This window comes from Erpetoichthys calabaricus, chromosome 11 (genome assembly GCF_900747795.2).
Source record: "Erpetoichthys calabaricus chromosome 11, fErpCal1.3, whole genome shotgun sequence".
NCBI lineage: Eukaryota > Metazoa > Chordata > Cladistia > Polypteriformes > Polypteridae > Erpetoichthys > Erpetoichthys calabaricus.
This window is the reverse complement of record NC_041404.2, coordinates 58,602,905-58,625,796: the sequence shown is the minus strand read 5'-3', so window position 1 is coordinate 58,625,796 and position 22,892 is coordinate 58,602,905. Positions and strand designations below refer to the sequence as shown.

General features: G+C 37.5%; 1 protein-coding gene across 1 annotated transcript in view; it reads left to right on the top strand.

The window, feature by feature from the left end:
• Window positions 1-22,892, top strand: part of ankhd1 (ankyrin repeat and KH domain containing 1) — a 198,412-nt gene that overhangs the window by 72,036 nt on the left and 103,484 nt on the right. The window contains 4 exon segments of the mRNA XM_051934204.1: window positions 9,458-9,614; window positions 11,890-12,037; window positions 12,212-12,359; window positions 16,768-17,001. Coding sequence (XP_051790164.1) covers window positions 9,458-9,614; window positions 11,890-12,037; window positions 12,212-12,359; window positions 16,768-17,001 — 687 coding nt within the window.

The window sequence follows — 22,892 nt, the reverse complement described above, 5'->3', positions numbered from 1 at the left end:
ACTTGCCTTAGCTGTAATTGTTGCGGGAACACAGATTTTCATAGTGTATGGTCCATTATTGTGTAAATCAACATTTTGTGCATTGAATGATGGTAACGCGAAACGATTATTGTAGACCCGTATATTTTGCCTGTAGTGTTTGTGGATTTCACTTTCACCAAACAATAAATCTTTTAATTCTTATGGAAACGCCACTTCATTGGGAAGCAGCGATACTTTTTCCTGATGGCAACATGAATGAGACGATCTACAAGTCTCCGACTTAAACTTTAAACCCTTACAATATCTACATACTTTCAACATATCACCTATGTGCATATATTCGATCTGTTTTTGCTGTTCCGTTATTTCACCTAGTAATAATTTTCGTTTGTTTGTGTGAATGAGATCTTTTTTTTTTTTTGACATGTTCGAATTTAATTTCTGTCATATTTTTGAAATTGCTCTGTGTATTGCGCCAAGGTTTTTTTTTTTTTTTTTTTAACCTTTCAAATTCCACTGCTGTCATAATCTGTGACCTGCTCTGCATGTGTATGGCGCCAACGTTTTTGAACATCTTTATGAAGTTCTACTGTGTCTTTTAGTCTGTCTTTTATTGCTGACCCCATTTGGACCTGCAAGGTTTTCAATTCCACTTGTTCCAGGCTGATTATTACTTTACTTACCTAGGTCACCGTCTCACGGGAACATGCTTCCAATGGATGTCGGTATGACGTGACTTTACCGTGTTGTGGGAAGTGAAAGTGTCTCTGCTTCTCTGAAGTGTCTCTCTGTCTCTCCAAGATCACATCTCGTTGCAGGATTTTCTTTTATAATAAAGAGATCATTTTTTTAAAGAAAACATATAAAGTCCCTAAGAAGCACTTAAGATAGTTTAGCCTTTCCATGACTTAATCTTACCTGGACATTTCATTATATATTTAATTTCAAACATTTCATATTGCATCTGGGCATGTTGATATGTTAATACTTAATACATTTAAATTTTAAAAATCTCTGAAGTTAAGTTATCCCATTATCTTTTCCAGATAACTGGTAAAACCTGTTCAGATTTCTACTTTAAATGCATAATTTGTTAATTTCTACCAGATTCCCTTGATTAATTTGTGTGAAAAAGTGCTTCCTGGGTTCCATAAATGCCTTAAATGTACTTTCCTCAATTTTTGTATAGTTGTGTTAAGTATGTGAATGAGCCATCATTTCTTTGGTTAAATAATCAGTCATATCAGTCCCTTAAAGACCGTTATTAGGTTTTGCTGAAGACTGAAAGAGTTTAGTCCAAAGATGTACTGGATTGTCTTTCTCAGCACAAGTGTGGCTGTCTTTTTGTTTTTCTTCCCACTGAAGTGTTAAGATTAAAGCATCACCCAGTGCCCCAAATGCAGTCTTACTAATGTACTTTTCAGTATGGGTAGAACATCCCTTGATGTATAATCATCAGTTTTTACTACAGAACATAACATTTTATTTGCCCTTTTAATTGCTTCTTTACATTGCCTAGATGTTCTTTGTGCTTTGTCTTTTTTTTGTCTATCTGCAGTTGCCAGGGAAAATCTGTCATGAGACAGTACCCATTATGAATGAGCAGACCCCCACAAGGATTTTTTTCAAATCACATTTTCAAAATAGATTTACAGTGGATCACAAATAAAAGCTCAAACATCTGGGCCATTTTTGGACACTAGCAGTTAGTTACAGTATAAAAATCTAGAGTAGTAGTTAATCAGATTGAGAGACTGAGCACAGATTATGGAGTGGAATGAGCAGGAGGCCCCATGGGGGGGTCGGTCATGCCTGTCTGTACTGGCTTTGTGCTGGTCCATCCCCCAACACTTTTTATCTTTTGGTATGCAACAATTTTTTTTTTTGTTTTGTGATAAAACAACCAAATGCAGATAAACTGTACACAAAAATTTATTTAATGAAATAATGGTTCTCCCTTGGACACCCCATCACCTTTACCCAGCTCTTCAAATGTCAATGTCAATTTATTTATATAGCACATTTAAAACAACATAGGAATGCTGTGGCCAAAGTGCTTTACAATAATAGAAAAAAAAACATACAATTAACATAGCATAAATAGAAATAAATTAAATGAACATAAATAAAATAAATAATAAATAGAAGTAATGTTACATAATCACAATGAGGAAACCATCAGTATTACTAAAGGCCACGGAATGCAAGTGGATAGAAATGAGTCTTAAATCTCGTTTTGAATTGTAGACGACTCCTTTATGTGATGAGGTAAAGAGTTCCACAAGCGAGGAGCAGCAGCTGCAAAAGCCCTGTCCCCCTTAGTTTTACACTTAGTACGAGGGACAACAAGAGACCACTGACCAAAAGATCTAAGCACTTTAAATGGCTGGTGTAAAGCACACAATTCAGTTAAATAGGCAGGAGCAAGTCCATATAAAGATTTAAAAACTAGCAACAAGATTTTAAAATCAATTCGAAAACTGACAGGCAGCCAGTGTAAAGAAGCTAATATTGGAGAAACAGAATCAGACTTTCTTGCCCCAACCAGAAAGCAAGTGGCAGCATTCTGGACCAACTGTAACCTGCGTATCAGGGATTTGCTAATCCCAGAGTACAGCAAGTTGCAGTAATCAAGGCGAGACAAGATAAAAGCATAAGTAGCTTTCTCAAGATCCCTAGAAGATAAAAAAGGCTTAATCTTGTCTAATAGATGAAGCTGGAAAAAGCAACTCTTGACTACAGAATTAATCCGTTTCTCAAAAGAGAGGTTACTGTCAAAGATAACACCAAGATAGATAGATAGATAGATAGATAGATACTTTATTAAGATTGCGGACTTGAGGTTTGGAAAAGACAGAGAAAGAGCCGGGAAGTCCAAGACCAATTTGGGCTTTAGCTGATGGACCCACTATAAGCACCTCCATTTTATTTTGATTCAGATCAAGAAAATTAGCCATCCAGGATCTTATTTCCAAAAGACAGTTGTGCAGTTGATTCATTGCAGAGTTGCAGACGGGAATATAAACTTTTGTATCATCAACATAGCAGTGAAAAGAAATGTTACATTTCCTAAAAATAGCTCCAATAGGGTGAAGGTATATAGAGAATAAAATAGGACCCAAAATGGGAACACCACATTTAAGAGGAGCAGTAGACGAAAAGAGGAATTTAAAGTCACTGAAAAGTGTCTACCAGTTAGATATGACCTGAACCAGTTAAGAGCAACCCGTTTAAGCCCAACAAGATGTTTAAGCCACAACAGCAATATCTCATGGTCAATAGTGTCAAAGGCAGCGGACAGGTCAAGGAGGAATACTTTCAGGAGGGCCATCTCAACACCATGATAACACCTAAATCCAGATTGGTAGATCTCAAATAAATTATTGGAGTTAAGATGATCAACCAATTGATTATAAATAATTCTTTCTAATATTTTAGCCAGAAATGGCAATTGGGAAATCGGGCGAAAATTGGCTAAAACTCCAGGATCTAATTCTGCCTTTTTTAGACAGGGACTCACCGCAACATGTTTAAAAAAAAATGAGGGCACAACCCCCTCACTAATAGAATCATTGATAATGGCTATTAAAGATGGACCCAAAACATCAAAGGCTTCAACTAAGAGGCGTGGTGGTACAATATCAAGAGTGCTGAGAGTTGGTTTAAGGGTCTCAATAGTATTTTTTTAACTGTGAAAGTGAGACCAGATCAAAAGATTCCAAGACAATACATGATTAACAGTAGGAAGTTCATAGCCAGTTGGAACAATACCACAGCGGATTGTATCAATTTTACTGACAAAGAATGAAACTGCTCACATGAAAGTACAGTACTATTTAATCCCCTCACAGAATGAGGGTGAATGGCCGCATTAATTGAATTAAATAAGACCCTAGGATTCTTAGAATGACGGGATACTAAATCAGCAAAGAAATCATGTTTAGCTTTCTTAACTGCAACCTGGAAGTTGAATAGAGAAGTCCTAAAAATCTGTTTAGAAACCATCAGTCCATCTTTTTCCCAACGCCATTCCGCAGTTCGACAGGCGCGGCACAGCGATCGCGTAATTTCATTTAGCCAGAGAGCATGTCTTCACTTATTACAATGTATCTTGAGCGGAGCAATCAAGTCTAAAACCATTTTACAAGAAGAATTCAAAGACGGAATCATTGATACCATCATATTGGACATGTACATCAAGACTAGAGAATATGGTTTTAAAATCAGATATAATAGAAGAATTTAAAATGCGAGAACAGTGTGGAGCACAACTAGTAGTAGGAACATCAACAGTAATATTCAAATCCATCATTATAGAAAAATGATCAGTAAAAGAAACATCACATAAATCAATATTAGTAACTGAAATATCACATGTAAGAACGAGATCAGGGTGTGACCGAGAGAGTGAGTTGGTGTATTAATATGCTGGATAAAATCAAATGAGTTCAATAGTGATAAAAAGTCATTAACCAAAGGTTTTGATTGACAACAAATGTGAATGTTAAAATCACCAACAAAAAATTCTTTGTCATGGGAGAGGGTGATATCAGGCAGGAGATCAGAGAATTCAGAAATGAAGATGTCATTAATTACAGGTGGTCTATAAACCAAAGCAAACAACAAAGATGGGGAGCTGCACACTTCGAAACGGACCCTTTGTAAGGCTCCGACACAAAAACATACTTTTAAAAACAGTGGCAATGCCCCCACCACGATGAGTCAGACGAGGAGAGTTTAAAAATGAATAACCTGATGGTACCAAGTCAGTAAACATGAAGAGTCACCATTTACAATCCAGGTCTCAGTGATGAAAAAGAAATCCAGTTTATTTGAGATAATAAAGTCTTGCAGAATAAGTTTTATTAGACACCTGTACTTTTCCAATCTATGAGTAAGGATAAGTCCACTAAAGCTGTAGATGTGATGCTTCTTTATTATTTGAGATCAATTAATTGTCCCTCTTTTTGGTGCCAGAATTAACATATAGGAAGGCTGCTTTTTGGGAAATTGTTAGTCAAGGGTAATGTGGCTTTTGCAATTTACTTTAATTGCAGTTGTAATTGTTAATTTTAAATCAGAAATAATTCATCCAGTGGTTCACAACTTAATACAAGCCAGGCCCACAATTAGATACTGTAGCTGTTGTAGTTGCCTATCATGGTACCACTGACACAAGACAAGAACACACACTGAATAATGCATCATTCTGTTACAAGGTATGTTCATGTATCCACGCCAAGTCACACAGGTCCATTTAGCAGTTGCCAGTTAACTTCACCTATTTGCTAAACAATTAAATTCTGTTTTTGGTTGATTTTACAGTTTATATCATTAGTCATGAATATTACTTACGAACAAAGTCATAATCCTGCTTTAGACATTCATATATACATTTTGCATGAAAAAAATACTTGTATAATTTTAGTCTTCAAGAGACAGGTATATTTTATTTGGCCATAATTTGACACGTTTTCTGGGAGATTCTTGTCACAATGTACTCCTACTGCACAGTGTAGTGGAGAAGTGGCAGCAGTTTGCTGTGCTTCTTGGGCCTGATTGACTCCTGAGCATATGCAGAGGTGCATTTTAATAAGGGTGTCTGTGTTTTTTTTTTTTTTTTTTCCCCATTAGAAATTATTTTACATTTCTTGTTGCAGATTGGTTTTTGTGTTTTCACGCGCTAATTCCATATACATCTGCCTGTTATTTTGTATTTAAATTTCTGTAGGTGAATAATATAACTGCTGTAGTCATCTCCTGATGTGCAGGGCATTATGTTGCCGTTTTTGATGTGTTGTGGTGGCTTTGGTATTGTGATAGCCACTTTTCCAATTGTAATGTTGATCATGAAGATTGAAATCCTAAAGATAAGTTAGAGATCCTGGCGCTATTGGGCACCTTCCTCCACGGTGCCTTTAGTATGTATGTGCTCGGCCTCATTTACAGGAAACAGGAAAAGGCAGGTGATAGGGAATAGCAAGGGAGAGGCTTGTGTTGTGTAATTTCCAGATAACACATTTTTGTGTATGCAAGTGCAGAAAGTATGTTGAACGTGACATTTAAAAAAATAAAAAAAGTGTGTTCCTTTAGAATGATCTGAACAGGAGTTCTAAGAATATCATTAATTTTACTAATATGCTACACATTCCCTAATGTCCTCTCATTACCAGTACTATGGTCCAGCTTAGAAAAGAATTCAAATTTGATGGATTAGCTTGGATCCAAATTCTTACTCTTTTTGCTCAGTTTTTGTTTTAAAAACTATCAGTTAATTCTTCTTTAATTGACATAACTTTAATAGAATATCTTACGGAAAGATTCTATATAATTTAAAGTATTTAATTTAATTTAAAAATGTAAAGCACTTTGAGCTACTTTTTGTATGAAAATGTGCTATATAAATAAATGTTGTTGTTGTTGTATAATGCAAAGAAGAAAATACCACACTGCAGTTGAAGAATTTTAATAGGTTATAAATAAGTGGTCATACTAGGAACAAACATAAAGAATTATACTAGATATACAATATTTCACAAGGTATTCAGAGCCTTTTCCTTTTTTCACCTTTTATTACGCTGCAGCCTTGTGCTAAAGTAATTTAAATAGATTTTTTCCCCACATCAAGCAACAAATATCCAATACCCCAGAATGACAAAGCAAAAACAGTATTTTAGTAATTTTTTCAAATTAATAAGACTCTTGACTCTTTGAGTTAATACCCCTTTGGCAGCGACTCTGACCTGAAGTCTTCTTATGTCTGACATTACAAGCTTCTCACATCTGGATGTTTTTTTTTTTCTGCTGTTTGTTCCTTACAGATCCACTCAAACTCTCTTAGGTTGGATGGAGACCATCAGTTGACAGATGTTTTCGGGTCTCTCCAGAGATGTTCGATTGGGTTAGAGTCCGGGCTCTTGCTAGGCCACTCATGGTCATTCCCAAATTTGTCCCTGTGCTAGGGTCATTGTCCTGTTGGAAGGTGAATCTTCAGCACAGTCTGAGGTCTGGAGTGCTCTAGAGCAGGTTATCATTAAGGATATCTCTGTAATTTGCTCCCTTTAGCTTTTCCTCAACCCGTTTAGTTGAACCAATCCCACAGTGTGATGCTGCCAACACCATGCTTTACTGTTGAAATGGTATTGTATATGTGGTGTCTGATATCCTACAGACATGGCGTTTGTCTTGTTGGATGAAAACAAGATTATCTTGTTTTTCACAGAGTCTCCTTTAGGTGCCTTTTTGCACATTCCATGCTGGTTTTCATATGTCTTTTACTGAGGAGTGGCTTCTGTCTGGCTACTCTGTCGAAAAGCCTGCATCAGAATGTTCTGCCATATCCACACAGGTTCTCTGAAGCCCAGCCAGAGTGACCAATTAGTTTTTAGTCACTTCTTACCATGGCCTTTTCCCCCTAATTGCTTGGTTTGGCTGGCTGGCCAGCTCCTGTAAGAACTGTGGTTGTTTAATACTTATTCCATTTAAAAATTATGGAGGCTGCTGCTCTTGGAAATCTTAAATACTACAGGAATGTTTTTGTAGTCTTTCCTTGAGTTGTGCCTCAACTCAATCCTGTCTCAGAGCTCTGGTTTCTAGACAGCTGTGTGCCTTCCCTAGTCACGTACAATTAGTTGAGTAGACTGCAGATGAACTACAAACAAGGTGTGTAAACATCACAACTATGATAAAAAGAATGGGATGCATTTGAGCCAGATGTTTTATTCTGGGCATGGGGAGGTTTCATATAAACTTCCATGCCCTTACTGTTAGAATTCACAACTACGAAAAGTTTTTTGTTTTATACTATACACAATCTGAAGCACTAGAATTTATAGGTTTATAAAACACCAGCTGTGCCACCTGTATAAGATGGGTTGAAATCTAAGTTATCAACATAGACCTCAGAGTTAACATTCACAGTATACCATGCAATATTTATATCTCTGTTATATGACATTTGGTATGGGAGTCAAAAAAGCAGTGTTAATGTTTGTGATGCATCATCTATTGGAATGAGAGACAGCAACCGGACGGATGTACTTTTTTCAATTATATAGTCCAGTGCCTGTTTGGGGTCCAAAAAAGATTTTAGCCGCTTGTGGCACGAGCACAGTGAAAACACAAATGTAGAAGACAAACTCCACTCCTGTTTATCTGGGTAAGAGGCTGAGATTTTAAGAAAAAGGGCAGCACATAAATAAAATAGCTATCTATAGTTTTGTTTCGAAAAGCATCCCTTTCAACACATCGGGCAGAAACATTTAATCAGTGGCTTAAAGGCATAAAGCTCCCTTCCTACTAGATGTAGAATGAGAAATGGAGCTTATGGCACTTGGGTTTTTCCCTGTTAGTAGAACCCAAATAAATTTGTTAATTCATGATGGTAACATGATTTTTGAAGCCTATAAAGGATGTCCTTTCAAAAAAAAAAAAAAGTAATTACAGATGTGTTGCAAAACACCATCTTACAGCTTTTTAATACAAAAAAACCTGATTGACTATTGCAAGCAAATAAACATACATTGACGATTTGGAGAGAATCCCAGTTTTGATAATTATACAAAAAATGTACAAGTTAATAGAATTAAATGCCTTAATATAATTTAAATACCTAAAAACTTTGTTGTTTGCCATAGTCCTCTGTAGTCTTAAACCCACAAGAAAATAAGCTGCCTAATCCTGTGTGATATGTTTGTACTTGAGTTAAAATTACAATATTAAAAAAATGTAGTTACAATAAAAAAACAAAAGACAAAGACTTTTTTACTGGATACCGTTGGAATATTGCCAACAACATAGTTGCAAAAGTGAATATTTAAATTATTTCACAATCATATTTAGTTACAATTAAGTTGTGCTACATTAAGATTGTCAGATCATGAATAAGTTATACCATAAGTGAGTTACATTTAAGAAAGTATTTTTATTTTGTCCTGAATAAGAGTTCATTCTTTGGCATCTTACAAATAGTCTTCACTTATTGTAAATTATAAAAAGGCTGCATGTGTGTAGATATTGCCTTCCTGGATTGTTGACCCCCTTCTAATCTTTTATTTACCCCCGTTTTTAGAAATTTGAAGAAATTCACCAATAAGCCATGAAACTTAAGTAATGTCAGACTCCTGGCATATTTTTAAAAACTGGTAAAAATCTGGCCAGAAAGTTTTACTCTTCCACTCTGCTAAAACATTATTTAATGTAAAGTGTTTTTATTTTTTTTGTTTTTATTTCAAACATGACCTTTTAATTAAATTATTTTTCATGAACCCCACGTCCATGTTGGCAATAATATGATATGGTTTGTGGCAAAATTGTTTTTGGTTTGTTTAGATGTCCTGCTTCACTTAAGACTAACCTTGCATGATGTTGCTTTTTTTTTGTAACAAAGGCCTGGTTTTTGTGTTTTTTTGTTTTTTTTTTGGGGCTTTTACATGTGTGATGTTCGTACTAACTTGATTGCTGAACATAATGAAAGGAATTGGTAAATTATCGACTGCCGATGGTAAAGCCTTCGCAGATCCAGAGGTGCTCCGAAGATTGACTTCTTCTGTCAGCTGTGCACTAGATGAGGCGGCAGCGGCATTGACTCGTATGAGAGCTGAGAACACACTAAATGCTGGACAAGCAGATAAGTATGTACCACCATTTTGCATATTTGTATTTTCATTAGACCAATTAGCAAATCTTTTAAACCACCAATTTTTATTTATTTATATGCAACACTTCAGCAGTTGTAACAAGTTCATGTGACGCCTGGATTCTGTTAATATTTTTTTTTTTTCCATCCTGGGAATTAAAGTATATCAGAATCAAAAAAAAACATTGTTAATTGGAAGTGCTTATTTACTATATTGCATTTCATGTCTGTGTCTTGACAGATGATTTTTCATGTACCACAAGTAATTTTTATATTTTGGTTAATGTTTAAATTGGTTCCACATTATGAATAAAGTCATTATTTTGACATGTCTCTACATATGGATATGGAACTGTTTTAAATGATGTGTGCATCTAAATTGGGAAGTTTCAGTTATGGTCCTTCTAATGTTTCATAGGTTTGTACATTTTCATGAAAATGTGTCTGTTACTCAGTTTCCTGTACTTTTTAAAAACTTGTTTACATTTCATTTGAAGGAAGGTGTTTCTCCAAGCAGTTCTCTTATTTCCCTTATAAATGCTTGTGGGCCCTCTGTCATTCTAAGGAATGATTAACAGTTTAGCACTTGGTTTTTTCGATGCATATTTCCTAATTTTAAAAAGCTATATTGTCATAGTAATAGTAGCTCGTAATTGGTACATTATGAAACAAAGGCAATAAAGTAGGTACTAAAATAAGACATTACTTTTCTGCATTGAAGGTTAAGAGTAAAAATACCAAATTTTATGCAGTAAGCATTTAGATATTTGTTAATAAAATGTTTCCTTAAAACCCCCAAATACTAAAACTGGGCAAACCCTGGCACCTGGAGGACTGCAGACAGTATTTTGTGTTTTAAAGGATCCTTCATTTTGGAAACATGGTTTTTAGATCCTTGCGTAAAAGGCATGAAAGCTTTTTAAATAAAGCCCTCTTAACCCTAAAGCAAATGTCACGTTTCACAAGCTCTAATCAGAGTTGGTGGTCAGACTTAACAACCGCAGTTGCTGATCTCCTTGCCTGAGTATGTCAATTTACATGCCGTCAATTTACATGCCTTGAAATCACTGAACATGTCAGATTACCTGTGTGAAGAGTTTATAGGTATGGGAAAGTTCACTGCAATCTTAGCCCCTTTTTATTTCGCTTTTTTTTTTTTTTTTTCCATTCTGTTGTGGTATGTAAAACATGAGACATCAGACAGATGACCCTTTGTTCCCCTTTGTAAGGTCCAAACACTTCATAGCTGTATTATTTGCATTATACTTCTGAATGAGGACTCATTGTGAAGTTCCAGTTGCATCTGAGCATGCACATTTGTTATGTGAAATCTACAAGACCAACGTTTTTCTATAATTGCAAAAGCGAGTGTCGAGTCAACCCAGGTGTCAGGGGGGTTGGGTGGATGGGGGAGGATGTAGTGGTTTGGAGAGGCGAGGGATTGAGAGGAAAGCTGACATTCAGTTCTGGTACTGAAAATCCCAAAATGGTTGGTACTGTATGGTTTTAAAATTTAAGGTTCAGTACTGGTAATGGCGCGCAACCCTAATCTCCAGTCAGAATTTATTAATAGATGTTGTGCTTTGCATCTTACGATTTTTAGTAATTTCTTCCAGATTCACAACTGAAATGAAAGATAAATATATTTGGCTCTTAAATCAATCAAATCCCACAACCTCAATTTCCCCATTTGAAGTAAAAGATAAATTTCAGTCAAACGATTGTTTCCAGTTAAATTTTAATTGTAACTTTTAGCAGTAATCAGAGGCTGTCCTGTGCACTGCCTTTGGGCATTTACTCTTGGTGACTCTCTTAATATTACTATTGTTGGTGTTATAGCCAGATTTTTATATTTGTTTGGTATCGTAACATCTTATGATTAAATTATTAAATACAAATCTGTGCCATTTCATTTTAGATATAGCATTGATATTTGTGACTGTACAGATTTGATTTGAATTCTTCATCGGTATGTTTAACTTACACGCAAGACCTGCCCCAAACCCCCTTGTTGTCTGTTTGTAATCACAATAAGTAAAGATGTACTCCTGAGTGGATAAACCTCAAAGCCTATTTAGGTATTTAAAGAGCTGAATATATGATGATTACCTGGAAGCAGACCACATTAATTTTAGAACTTTTAAAAACTGCAGTACTTCTGTTTTTGTTGTATACTTAATAATTACTATTATACTAGTCCAGTTTGTTTAAAGAAAGTTTAGAATCCACCAGCACAACACCAGTAATTTTAGCAGTTTGGTTATTTTTAGCCGTAGCTTGGCGGAAGCTTGCTCAGATGGGGATGTGAATGCTGTTCGTAAATTACTTGATGAAGGAAGAAGTGTAAATGAACACACAGAAGAGGGAGAAAGCTTACTTTGTTTGGCCTGCTCAGCTGGCTACTATGAACTTGCACAAGTAAGTGGCTTTCATTTTTGTTAAATGGTAAATAAGATTCATAAAATGTAATTTTTGTTTTGCTTAAGATTGCCTATTCTAAAGTCTTCCATTCTTGTAATTCACCCCAGGTTGGTTAAGTTTTGAGAAAATAATATGTTTCCAGTTCTCAGCACATTTCCATTGTCATGTTAGGTGCTGCTTGCTATGCATGCAAATGTTGAAGACCGAGGGATCAAGGGAGATATCACTCCTTTAATGGCTGCAGCAAGTGGAGGATATGTGGACATTGTTAAACTCCTCCTTGTACATGGTGCTGATGTTAACGCTCAGTCATCAACAGGTAAACTGAGTGGTTTCATTAAATATTGTTACTGTAAAATTCATTTAAATGTTTTTTTAATTATAAAATTAATCTAAGTAAAAATTCAAGTAGAATGTAAATAAGTCAATTTGGATACTCTGTTTAGGTGAATGTTTTGGCAACAATCTGTAATAGAGTTTTATAACTTCACATATTTTACAGTGTGCGTGTCTATATGTTGATCTTTGGTAGGTCAAACTAGTCTGCATGACACATTGCAGTTTGTTTCAAGTGAGCAGATGCAATGCCATACCAGACCTGGTATGGAGAAAGAGAGAATGCTTTCAATGACAGCTCAGTAAAAATGATACCAGCACTGATTACGTCAGGTTAAGTTGATGTACAGTTTATGATATTTGAGGTTTTGTCCAACACTTCGGGTTTTGATTTAATCTAATATTCTGGGACATTACAGTGTATAAAGTATATTTCAGTTGGGTCTCATACTATCAACCTCTTGTATAAATGCAAGTGTCAGATGGAAGATGGTCTTATATATATTATCCTCTTTTGCTGGTGCTGGTTTCATCTTTTTCCCCTCTGCATGTATGCCCAACACACAAATAGATTTTTTAAGCATCTTACACTGTATGTTGCTGACTCATTGTGTTACCTTTAGTGAGTCAGTTAAATTGTCTATTGTTAGATTGTAAAATGAGTAATGTAAACAATACTAACACAGCCCTGTACTTGTGTCTTGGTATAATTTCCTCTATTGAAAATAAGGGCTAACAGTTCAGTTTTAGGCACTTCAGAAGTGCATCTTTTACCCATTTCTGGGACGTTACCTGTTCAAATCCTGTTACAGCCAGAAGGAATCCTATTTTTCTGGGCCCTTGACTTAACCTAAAAATTGTCTTCAGGGGCACTTTATAATCGCGGACCATGCACTGTGACTGCCAAAGGTCATGCAGAAAGAAAATTTCCCCTCCAGGATTAATACAGTGTACCTTCTTCTTTCGGCTGCTCCCGTTAGGGGTCGCCACAGCAGATCATCTTCTTCCATACCTTTCTGTCCTCTGCATCTTGTTATGTTACACCCATCACCTGTATGTCTTCTCTAACCACATCCATAATCCTTCGCTTAGGCCTTCCTCTTTTTCTCTTACCTGGTAGCTCTATCCTTAGCATCCTTCTCCCAATATACCCCTCATCTCTCCTCTGCACATGTACAAACGAACGTAATCTCGCCTCTATTACTTTGTCTCCCAACCACCCAACTTGAGCTGACCCTCTAATGTACTCATTTCTAATCCTGTCCATCCTTGTCACACCCAATGCAAATCTTAGCATCTTTAACTCTGCCTCTCTCCAGCTCTGTCTCCTGCTTTCTGGTCAGTGCCACCGTCTCCAACCCATATAACATAGCTGGTCTCACTACCGTCCTGTAAACCTTCCCTTTCACTCTTGCTGATATCCGTCTGTCACAAATCACTCCTGACACTCTTCTCCACCCATTCCACCCTGCCTGCACTGTTTTTCACCTCTCTTCCACAATCCCCATTACTCTGTACTGTTGATCCTAAGGTATTTAAACTCATCCACCTTCACCAACTCTACTCCCTTCATCCTCACCATTCCACTGACGACCTTCTCATTCACAAACGTATTCTGTCTTGTTCCTACTGACCTTCATTCCTCTCCTCTCATATCTCCACCTCTCCAAGGTCTCCTCAACCTGCTCCCTACTATCGCTACAGATTACAATGTCATCAGCAAACATCATACTCCATGGGGACTCCTGTCTAATCTTCTCTGTCAACCTGTCCATCACCACTGCAAATAAGAAAGGGCTCGGAGCCGATCTCTGATGTAATCCCAACTCCACCATGAATGCATCCGTCACTCCTACCACAGACCTCACCACAGTCACACTTCCCTCGTACATATCCTGTACTAGTCTTACATACTTCTCTGCCACTCCCGACTTCCTCATACAATACCACAACTCCTCTCGAGGCACCCTGTCATATGCTTTCTCCAGGTCCACAAAGACTCAATGCAACTCCTTCTGGCCTTCTCTATACTTCTCCATCAACACCCTCAGAGCAAACATCACATCTGTGGTGCTCTTTCTTGGCATGAAACCACACTGCTGCTCACTAATCATCACCTCACTTCTTAACTGAGCTTCCACTACTCTTTCCCATAAGTTCATGCTGTAGCTCATCAATTTTATCCCCCTGTAGTTACTACAGTCCTGCATATCTCCCTTATTCTTAAATATTGGCACCAGTACATTTCTTCTCCACTCCTCAGGCATCCTCTCATTTTCCAAGATTCCATTAAACAATCTGGTTAAAAACTCCACTGCCATCTCTCCTAAACACCTCCATGCTTCCACAGGTATGCCATCTGGACCAACGGCTTTTCTATTCTTCATCCTCTTCATAGCTGTCCTTAACTTCCTCCTTGCTAATCCATTGTACTTCCTTATTCACTTTCCCACATCATCCAACCTCTTCTCTCTCTCTCTCATTCTCTTCATAAGCCCCTCAAAGTACTCTTTCCATCTGCTCAACACACTCTCCTCGCTTGCGAGTACGTTTCCATCTTTATCCTTTGTTACCCTAACCTGCTGCACATCTTTCCCAGCTGGGCCCCTCTGTAGCCCACTGGTCCTTTTCTCCCTCCTTAGTGTTCAACCTCTCATACAACTCATCATATGCCTTTTCTTTACCCTTCACACCTCTCTCTTCACCTTGCGCCTTATCTCCTTGTACTCTTATCTACTTTCTGCATCTCTCTGACTATCCCACTTCTTAGTTGCCATCCTCTTCCTCTGTATACTCTCCTGTACTTCCCCATTCCACCTCCAGGTTTCCTTTTCCTCCTTCCTCCGTCCTGATGTCACACCAAGCACCCTTCTTGCTGTCACCCTTACTACATCTGCTGTAGTTTCCCAACTTTCTGGTAATTCTTCACTACCACCCAGTGCCTGTCTCACCTTCTCCCTAAACTCAACCTTGCAGTCTTCCTTTTTCACATTCCACCATTTGATCCTTGGCTCTGCCTTCACTGTCTTCCTCTTCTTGATCTCAAACGTCATCCTACAGACCACCATCCTATGCAGCTTAACTACACTTTCCCCTGCCACCACTTTGCAGTCTTCAATGTCCTTCAGATTGACTCTTCTGCATAGGATGTCATCCGCCTGTGTGCATCTTCCTCCACTCTTGTATGTCACCCTATGTTCCTCCATCTTCTTAAAATACGTATTCTTCACAGCCATGTCCATCCTTTCAGCAAAATCTACTATCCTCTGACCTTCTTCATTCCTCTCCTTGACACCGTACCTACCCATCACCTCCTCGTCTCCTCTGTTCCCTTCACCAACATGTCCATTGAAATCCACTCCAATCACCACTTTCTGTCCCTTGGGTACACTGTCCATCGCTTCATCCAACTCACTCCAAAAATCTTCTTTCTAATCCATTGCACACCCAACTTGCGGTGCATGTGCACTAACAACATTCATCATCACACCTCCAATTTCCAGCCTCATAATCATTACTCTGCCTGACACTCTTTTCACCTCCAAAACACTCTTGACATACTGTTCCTTCAGAATACCCCCTACTCCATTTCTCCTCCTATCCATACTATGATAGAACAATTTGAATCCACCTCCAATCCACCTGGCCTTACTCCCCTTTCACCCGGTGCTCGACCGATCTGGTATGGAAATTTGTATTGTTGTCCGCATATTGATTTGGCAAAATTTTACACTGGATGCTCTTCCTTACGTAACCCACCCCATTTGTCCAAACTTGGGACCGGCACGAAGAAACACACTGGTTTGTGCATCCCCTGTGGCTGGGTTAGGATTAATACAGTGTACCAAATACTAAAAAAAAAAGACCTTAATAAAAGCTTGTTTTGATCTTGATTAACACCTACTGTATGAAGAACCAGTAAAGTGGTTATTCATCTCTGCAACATGGCCTACTAAAATAACCACTTTGGAATAGTCTGAGTTGGCTTGCATAAGAATTATTTCTCATTGCATATTTCATTACAAGACCTGTAAATCTTCATATTCACAAGTAATTTTACCAGCATATCAAAAGATTTTAATATGCCACACTGAACACAGAGGAATAGACAATTTACAAGCGGAATTAAGACCAAAAGAAACCTTTTAAGGGCTTGTTGCTTACCAGTAAATGAGTAATATATGCACATAAACCAAAATGTTACCAAAGATATTTATGTAATTTATGTTTGTATGTATATAATTTTTTTTTTGTAGAATACTATTATATCATATTTGTTGCAGACACATAATTTCTTTCCAATTTTGATTTCCAGTTCTATTTGTACTGAATGCTAACTCACTAACATAAAAATATCAGACTTATTTTTATTCTGATCATATGTTTCATAGGCAACACTGCACTCACTTATGCATGTGCAGGAGGCTTTGTTGATGTGGTAAAAGTGCTGTTAAAAGAAGGAGCAAATATTGAAGATCACAATGAAAATGGACACACTCCACTTATGGAGGCTGCAAGTGCTGGCCATGTAGAGGTTGCACGTGTACTTCTGGAATATGGAGCTGGTATCAATACTCATTCCAATGAGTTTAAAGAAAGTGCACTTACGCTGGCATGTTATAAAGGTTGGTATTTTTTTTCTGATCTGTTCCAGTCTTTAAAGTAATTCTTGATATTTTTGATTGGTTTAAGTATGTTTATACTACCATTTATTTTTTTGGTTTCTTGTTAATTCTAGCTTGGCATGGCTAATGATCTAAGTCAGTGTAAGGTTTCATTTAGTAAACAGAAAACAATGTGGAAAATAACTGTTTCAGTATGCTCCATTGGGCATGAATTCTCAAAAACACCCTCTAAGGCTAGGCTGTTTAGATGGCTGCATAAATGCAAAATAATACACAATACCAGTTTGGCAGAAGGTCAATTCTTGTCCATGGAAATGTCATGCTTCGTGATGCATAACATTTCACTTGCTGTGGGCTTTCTGCACTGTGGTAGCACTTTTCTCCTGCCTTCCTAACATTACAGTATAGTCAATTGGTCTAGCTATTCTTCAGCAATTAATTTCACCTTCTACCAGTACTGCCCATCAGAGGAAATTGTTGTGGGGGATTTGAAGCAAAACTGAACATTTTCAAAATTGTTCGGAACATTGTCAGTGGGTAACTGAATTCTGCCACGTTGTTTTGTTTATAACTTGAAGCACCTACTGTTTTTCTGAAGTCCAGTAACATTCTATGAAGCCAATTTTATTTGACTGGTACACATGACAAACTGGAATTCTTTTTCAAGGCTTTCGAGGAAAAAAAAGAATTGAGTCCACATTTCTTACGTTCAAATAATTTTTTTCTGGTAATTTTAAGACTGTTTCTTAAACATTTTCTTGTTTTTAAACAAAGAAATAGTAATAAGAATGCCTAGTGTTAAGGAATCCAGGACAAACTATCTCATTAAGTATTTTGCTTGTTATGTGCTGGTCTACTGACTGGTCAAACTGAAATAGTTTGAATTTAGTAAGATAGATGGAGCAAGTTTTATTTATTCAGAAATAACTGGAAATTGAACCCTGTAGTTTATGCTTTAAAATATACTGTACCTCGTTATCTGTAGCATTTATTGTATGTGTGTTTTGTTTTTTTATGGATTATACCAGAATCATGAGATACATAATGAAATGTTTTAGTTCACAAGAAAAAAATAAATAAATAATACATTTAACTCTTGAAAAGCTACGAACAAAATAAAAAAAAAAGTGTGTCCACAGCTTTGGTTATTCTCTTCATCTGTTTTTGTGGCTCTACCTTCACAAAAATCTCCATGCTTTCACTCATGGAATTGCTTTAGCTTTACTAGTAGAGACTCTTATCACAAGCTGTAGCACTCTTCTACAACCGTGTTTAGCTTGCTGTTGGCCTCTTTTATAGATCAGACAGTCAAGAGTGTGTGGCCTATCTCCATCCATCCATTATCCAACCCGCTGAATCCGAATACAGGGTCACGGGGGTCCGCTGGAGCCAATCCCAGCCAACACAGGGCACAAGGCAGGGAACCAATCCTGGGCAGAGTGCCAACCCACCGCAGGACACACACAAACACACCCACACACCAAGCACACACTAGGGCCAATTTAGAATCACCAATCCACCTAACCTGCATGTCTTTGGACTGTGGGAGGAAACCGGAGCGCCCGGAGGAAACCCACGCAGACATGGGAAGAACATGCAAATTCCACGCAGGGAGGACCCGGGAAGCGAACCCGGGTCTCCTAACTGCGAGGCAGCAGTGCTACCCACTGTGCCACCGTGCTGCCCGGCCTATCTCTTATTCTTTTAAAATGCAGTCTTCCAGTGAGTAACAGATATCTTCTTAGTTGCAGCCACCATGATGCTCATTATGTCTGTCAAAATGTACACACAGACACACTTTTAAAATTGACTTTTATGTGGGGCATTAAAATGTGTTAATGGTCTTTTTAGTGTTTCTTTTAGACTTCTGATTTACTTTTACTCTGCATTTAAGTACATTTTCTCAATCATAAGGCACTTTTTATTTTGGAGTAATTCTTATATTTATAATTATTTGCTTGGCAGACACTGTTATCCAAAGCTACTTATAACAGAGGCAAACAATTGAGAAACATTAGACTAGGGCCTATTTGTTCAACAGGCGTAATAGGACAGGTAGCATAAGTAAAAAGATATAATAACTAAATAATTTACAATCATAGATTATAATCGATAAAACAATTAAACTTAACCAAATAAGCAATAAAATAAAAGATCACAGAGCATAGGTTTTTTTTTTTTTTTTCCCTCTTCAATCAATTAGACAGATATTCACAGAACAGATGGGTCTTCAATTTCTTCTTAAATACATTGAGGGAGTCAGCAGTACAGATGAAGGTGGGTAGCCCATTTTACCAAGCGCGAACAATGCAAGAAGAGAGTCTGAATTGAGACTTTATATCATACAGAGGATTGCATCACCAGATGCTTTTCACTGGTAGGCCTGAGTAAGTGAGGAGGAACACAGCACTTCACCAGTGTCTCCATATATTCTGGTGCTGACCCACTGTCTACTCTGTAGGCAAGCATCAGGGATTTGAACTTATTGTGTGCTGCTACAGGGAGCCAATGTAGCCATCTGAAGAGAGGAGTGACATGTGCGTATCTCGGATGGTTAAATACAAGATGAGTCACTGCATTCTGGATCATCTGCAGTGGCTTGATAGCACATATGTGTACTCCTGCCAAAAGCAAGTTGCAGTAGTCCAGATGTGACAAGACCTTATCCTGGAAAAGAAGTTGTGCTCCCGATCTTGCAGATGTTGTACAGCGTGACCCTGCATATGAATGAGAGACAGTATAAATGTGGTAAGAAAAGGTTAGCTGCTCCTCAGTAACCACTCCAAGGTTGAATACAGACTTGGCAGGTGTTAGTTGACAGTGAGCGAAGTTGTACAGAGATGGGGAGTTGAACAGACTTGCTGTCCAGGATCACAATAAGCTTGGTTTTTGCCAGGTTGAACTGTAGATTGTAGTCTTTTATCCAGGTTGAGATATCAGTAAGACGTGCAGAGACTCTAGCTCAGCTGTGCGCAACCTGCGTCCGTACGGCCGCATGCGGCCGTGGGCAAGGACTTTGGCGGCCGTGGACGTGTATATTAAAGTGTACGTAATGGCGGCCGTGCAGGTGTAGGGTCTCTGGACTCCAGCGAGTAAGGGGTCTCAACGCCGCGGAATCTTTGTCGGCCGGGTCGGTATGGTGACGCCGAAAGCCGATTTGGACTCTGGGGTCTCTAGACTCCTGCAAGTGTAGAATCTCAAACACCGCAGAACCTTCCTTAGCCGGGTCGGTATGTTGACCAAAATGTTGCCCTTTATATATTCATCGTGGAAATCAGCAGTAGAATACCCACAACTACGAGAACTGGCCAGGAACATTCTCGTTCTTTTCGGAAGCACTTATTTGTGCGAAGCAGCGTTTTCCAGAATGAAATATCTGAAAAACAAGTATCGAACCCGATCGGTAGACAGCAATCTAGAGTCTGGAATACGGCTAATGGTCTCCAGCGAGTCCCCTGACTTTGCAAGTCTGTCTGCAAACATGCAAGAGCAAGGAAGCCATTAATGGCGATGTTTTCCAAACTTCCTGAAACAATTGCTGTAAAGGTTTTTTGTCCTATATGACGTTTCGTAGACATTTTTTTACATATGTAGACCAGTAAATTGAATATTGTCAGATATATCATACTCTGTTTTAATGTGTAATCTGTAAATTTTTACATAAATCATAAAACATTATTAAGTTTACTTGGACTTACTGGCGGCCGTTATTAAAGTAAAAAGTCTGTAGCGCGGCCGTTATTAAAGTAAAAAGTCTGTAGTGCAGCCGTCATTAGCGGAAAGGTTGCGCATGCCTGCTCTAGCTGATACCGTATTGTCCTCCAGAGGGAGTGATAGGTATAGCATTGCATCTTCAGCATAGCAGTGATAAGAGAACCCGTGGGATTGGATGATGGAGCCCATCAAGGTGGTGTACAGAGAGAAAAGCACAGGACCCAGCACAGATCCGTGGGGAAACACCTATGCATGTCTGATGTGCCTTTCACAACTCTCCTCACCAGGACACACTTTAGGATCTTCCCAAGATGTAGGACTCAAACCATCTGAGAGCAATTCCAGTGATGCCAATGCAAGAGAGGGTTGCAAGAAGGATGTTGTGGTTAACTGTGTTAAAGGCAGAAGAGCGATCTAGCAGGATCAGGACCAATGACATGTTAGTAGTTCTAGCAAGTTGTAGCTAGTCAACCACCGTTAGCAGAGCCATCTCAGACAAGTGGTTCTGCTTGACGCCAGAGAGGTATTAAGCAAATCATTCTTAGCATTGATGATGGTGGCTTTAACAAAGGGCAGTCCTGCCTGCCCTGTAGAATATGAACAGATGATTCTCCCAACAATTATAATAATTAAGGTACTTACGGGTCCTGGGAACATGTTCCTTATGTACAGTGGGGCAAAAAAGTATTTAAAGTAAGTTGCAAATAAATTCTTCAAAAATCAGGCAATGTGATTTTCTGGATTTTTTTTCTCATTTTGTCTCTCATAGTTGAGGTATACGTATGGTGAAAATTACAGGCCTCTCTCATCTTTTTAAGTGCGAGAACTTGCACAATTAGTGGCTGACTAAATACTTTTTTTGCCCCACTGTATCTAGAGAGCTTACTTTAATGAAAAAAAATGTAATCAGTTATTTCATTTCAAAATCCGTATGTTTAAAATTACATAGAAGCCATGTTTTAATGCATTCACTATTTAAAAATATTCCTCTAGACAGGCAGGTAATTGTAGTTGCATTGGTTTTCCTTTTCCAGTTTTCTGCTGAGTATTTTCATTCTGCCGAGGCAATAATGTCATTGAAGCTTTGTTTTAGGTGTAAGATTGTTTTTTTTTTTTTTAAATAGCATAAACTAGTTTAGAAAAACTACCAGCATTATATAAAACAGATATAGCAGATCAGCTTTACATTATATCCAAATAAATCATCTTTGTCTGCCTAATATTGGTACCATGGGCAGCTTTTTTTTTTTTTTTTTTTTTTTTTTATAACATATTTGTAATTATTTATCAAAGTGTTAGTGGCTTGGTTACATTTCATAATGATACTGAAAGGAGATGCAGTTGTCTACCTGCACTGTAAAATTGAAACTGGCTTACCATTTTGGCCATGCAGCAGCACATGTAAAAGGTGATAAAAAGCTTCACAAGATGAGCCATGCAAACATGGGCTATTCAAATATAAATTGTTGTTGAAACAATTCAGTGGCTCTCTTGACCACTCCAGTGCATTCTTTTATTCATTTTATCTAAATTTTGATATAACTAATCATTTTGTGGTTTAAAATAGTTAAACTCATAGTGTCCTTTATGGTCATTCTTAATGTTGCTTTTGTTAAGGACTGCGCTTGCACCACACCTGTCATCACTGGTAGCATATAATGATCCAAAAGTTGACCAACTCAAAATAATTCTGTTATTCAGAGAGATAAAGAATTCCAGATGATTTTGATTAGTGTTTTAGTTTATTAATAGTTGAACAGAGCAGATTTTAGAAAATGCATGCTTTCATTTAAATGAATGCTTTAAAGAAAGACTTTTGAATTACTTAAGCATATCTCTCTTTTAATAAAGAATTTTTGCACATTGTATACTGTTTGTAATGTTTTAATAATGTGTTTTTGTGTGTATTAGCATTCAGTATGATCTAAGTAACAATGAAAATAAACAGGAATATTTTAAAAAGATGTCCATTTTAGTGTCAAGAGTTCAAAAGGCTGTAGTTTTTAGTTACTTTTAGAGAACCTTTTTGGACAACTTGAAATTCTACGTTTTTCAATAAGTCTTTTTTTTTTTTTTTTTTTTTTTTTACGCTTTCCAGGTTATTTTTCAAATGAACTTGGAAAATTATGAATTTCCTCAAGTCAATTTTAAATATATAGCTAAACCTAAGTCGCCCC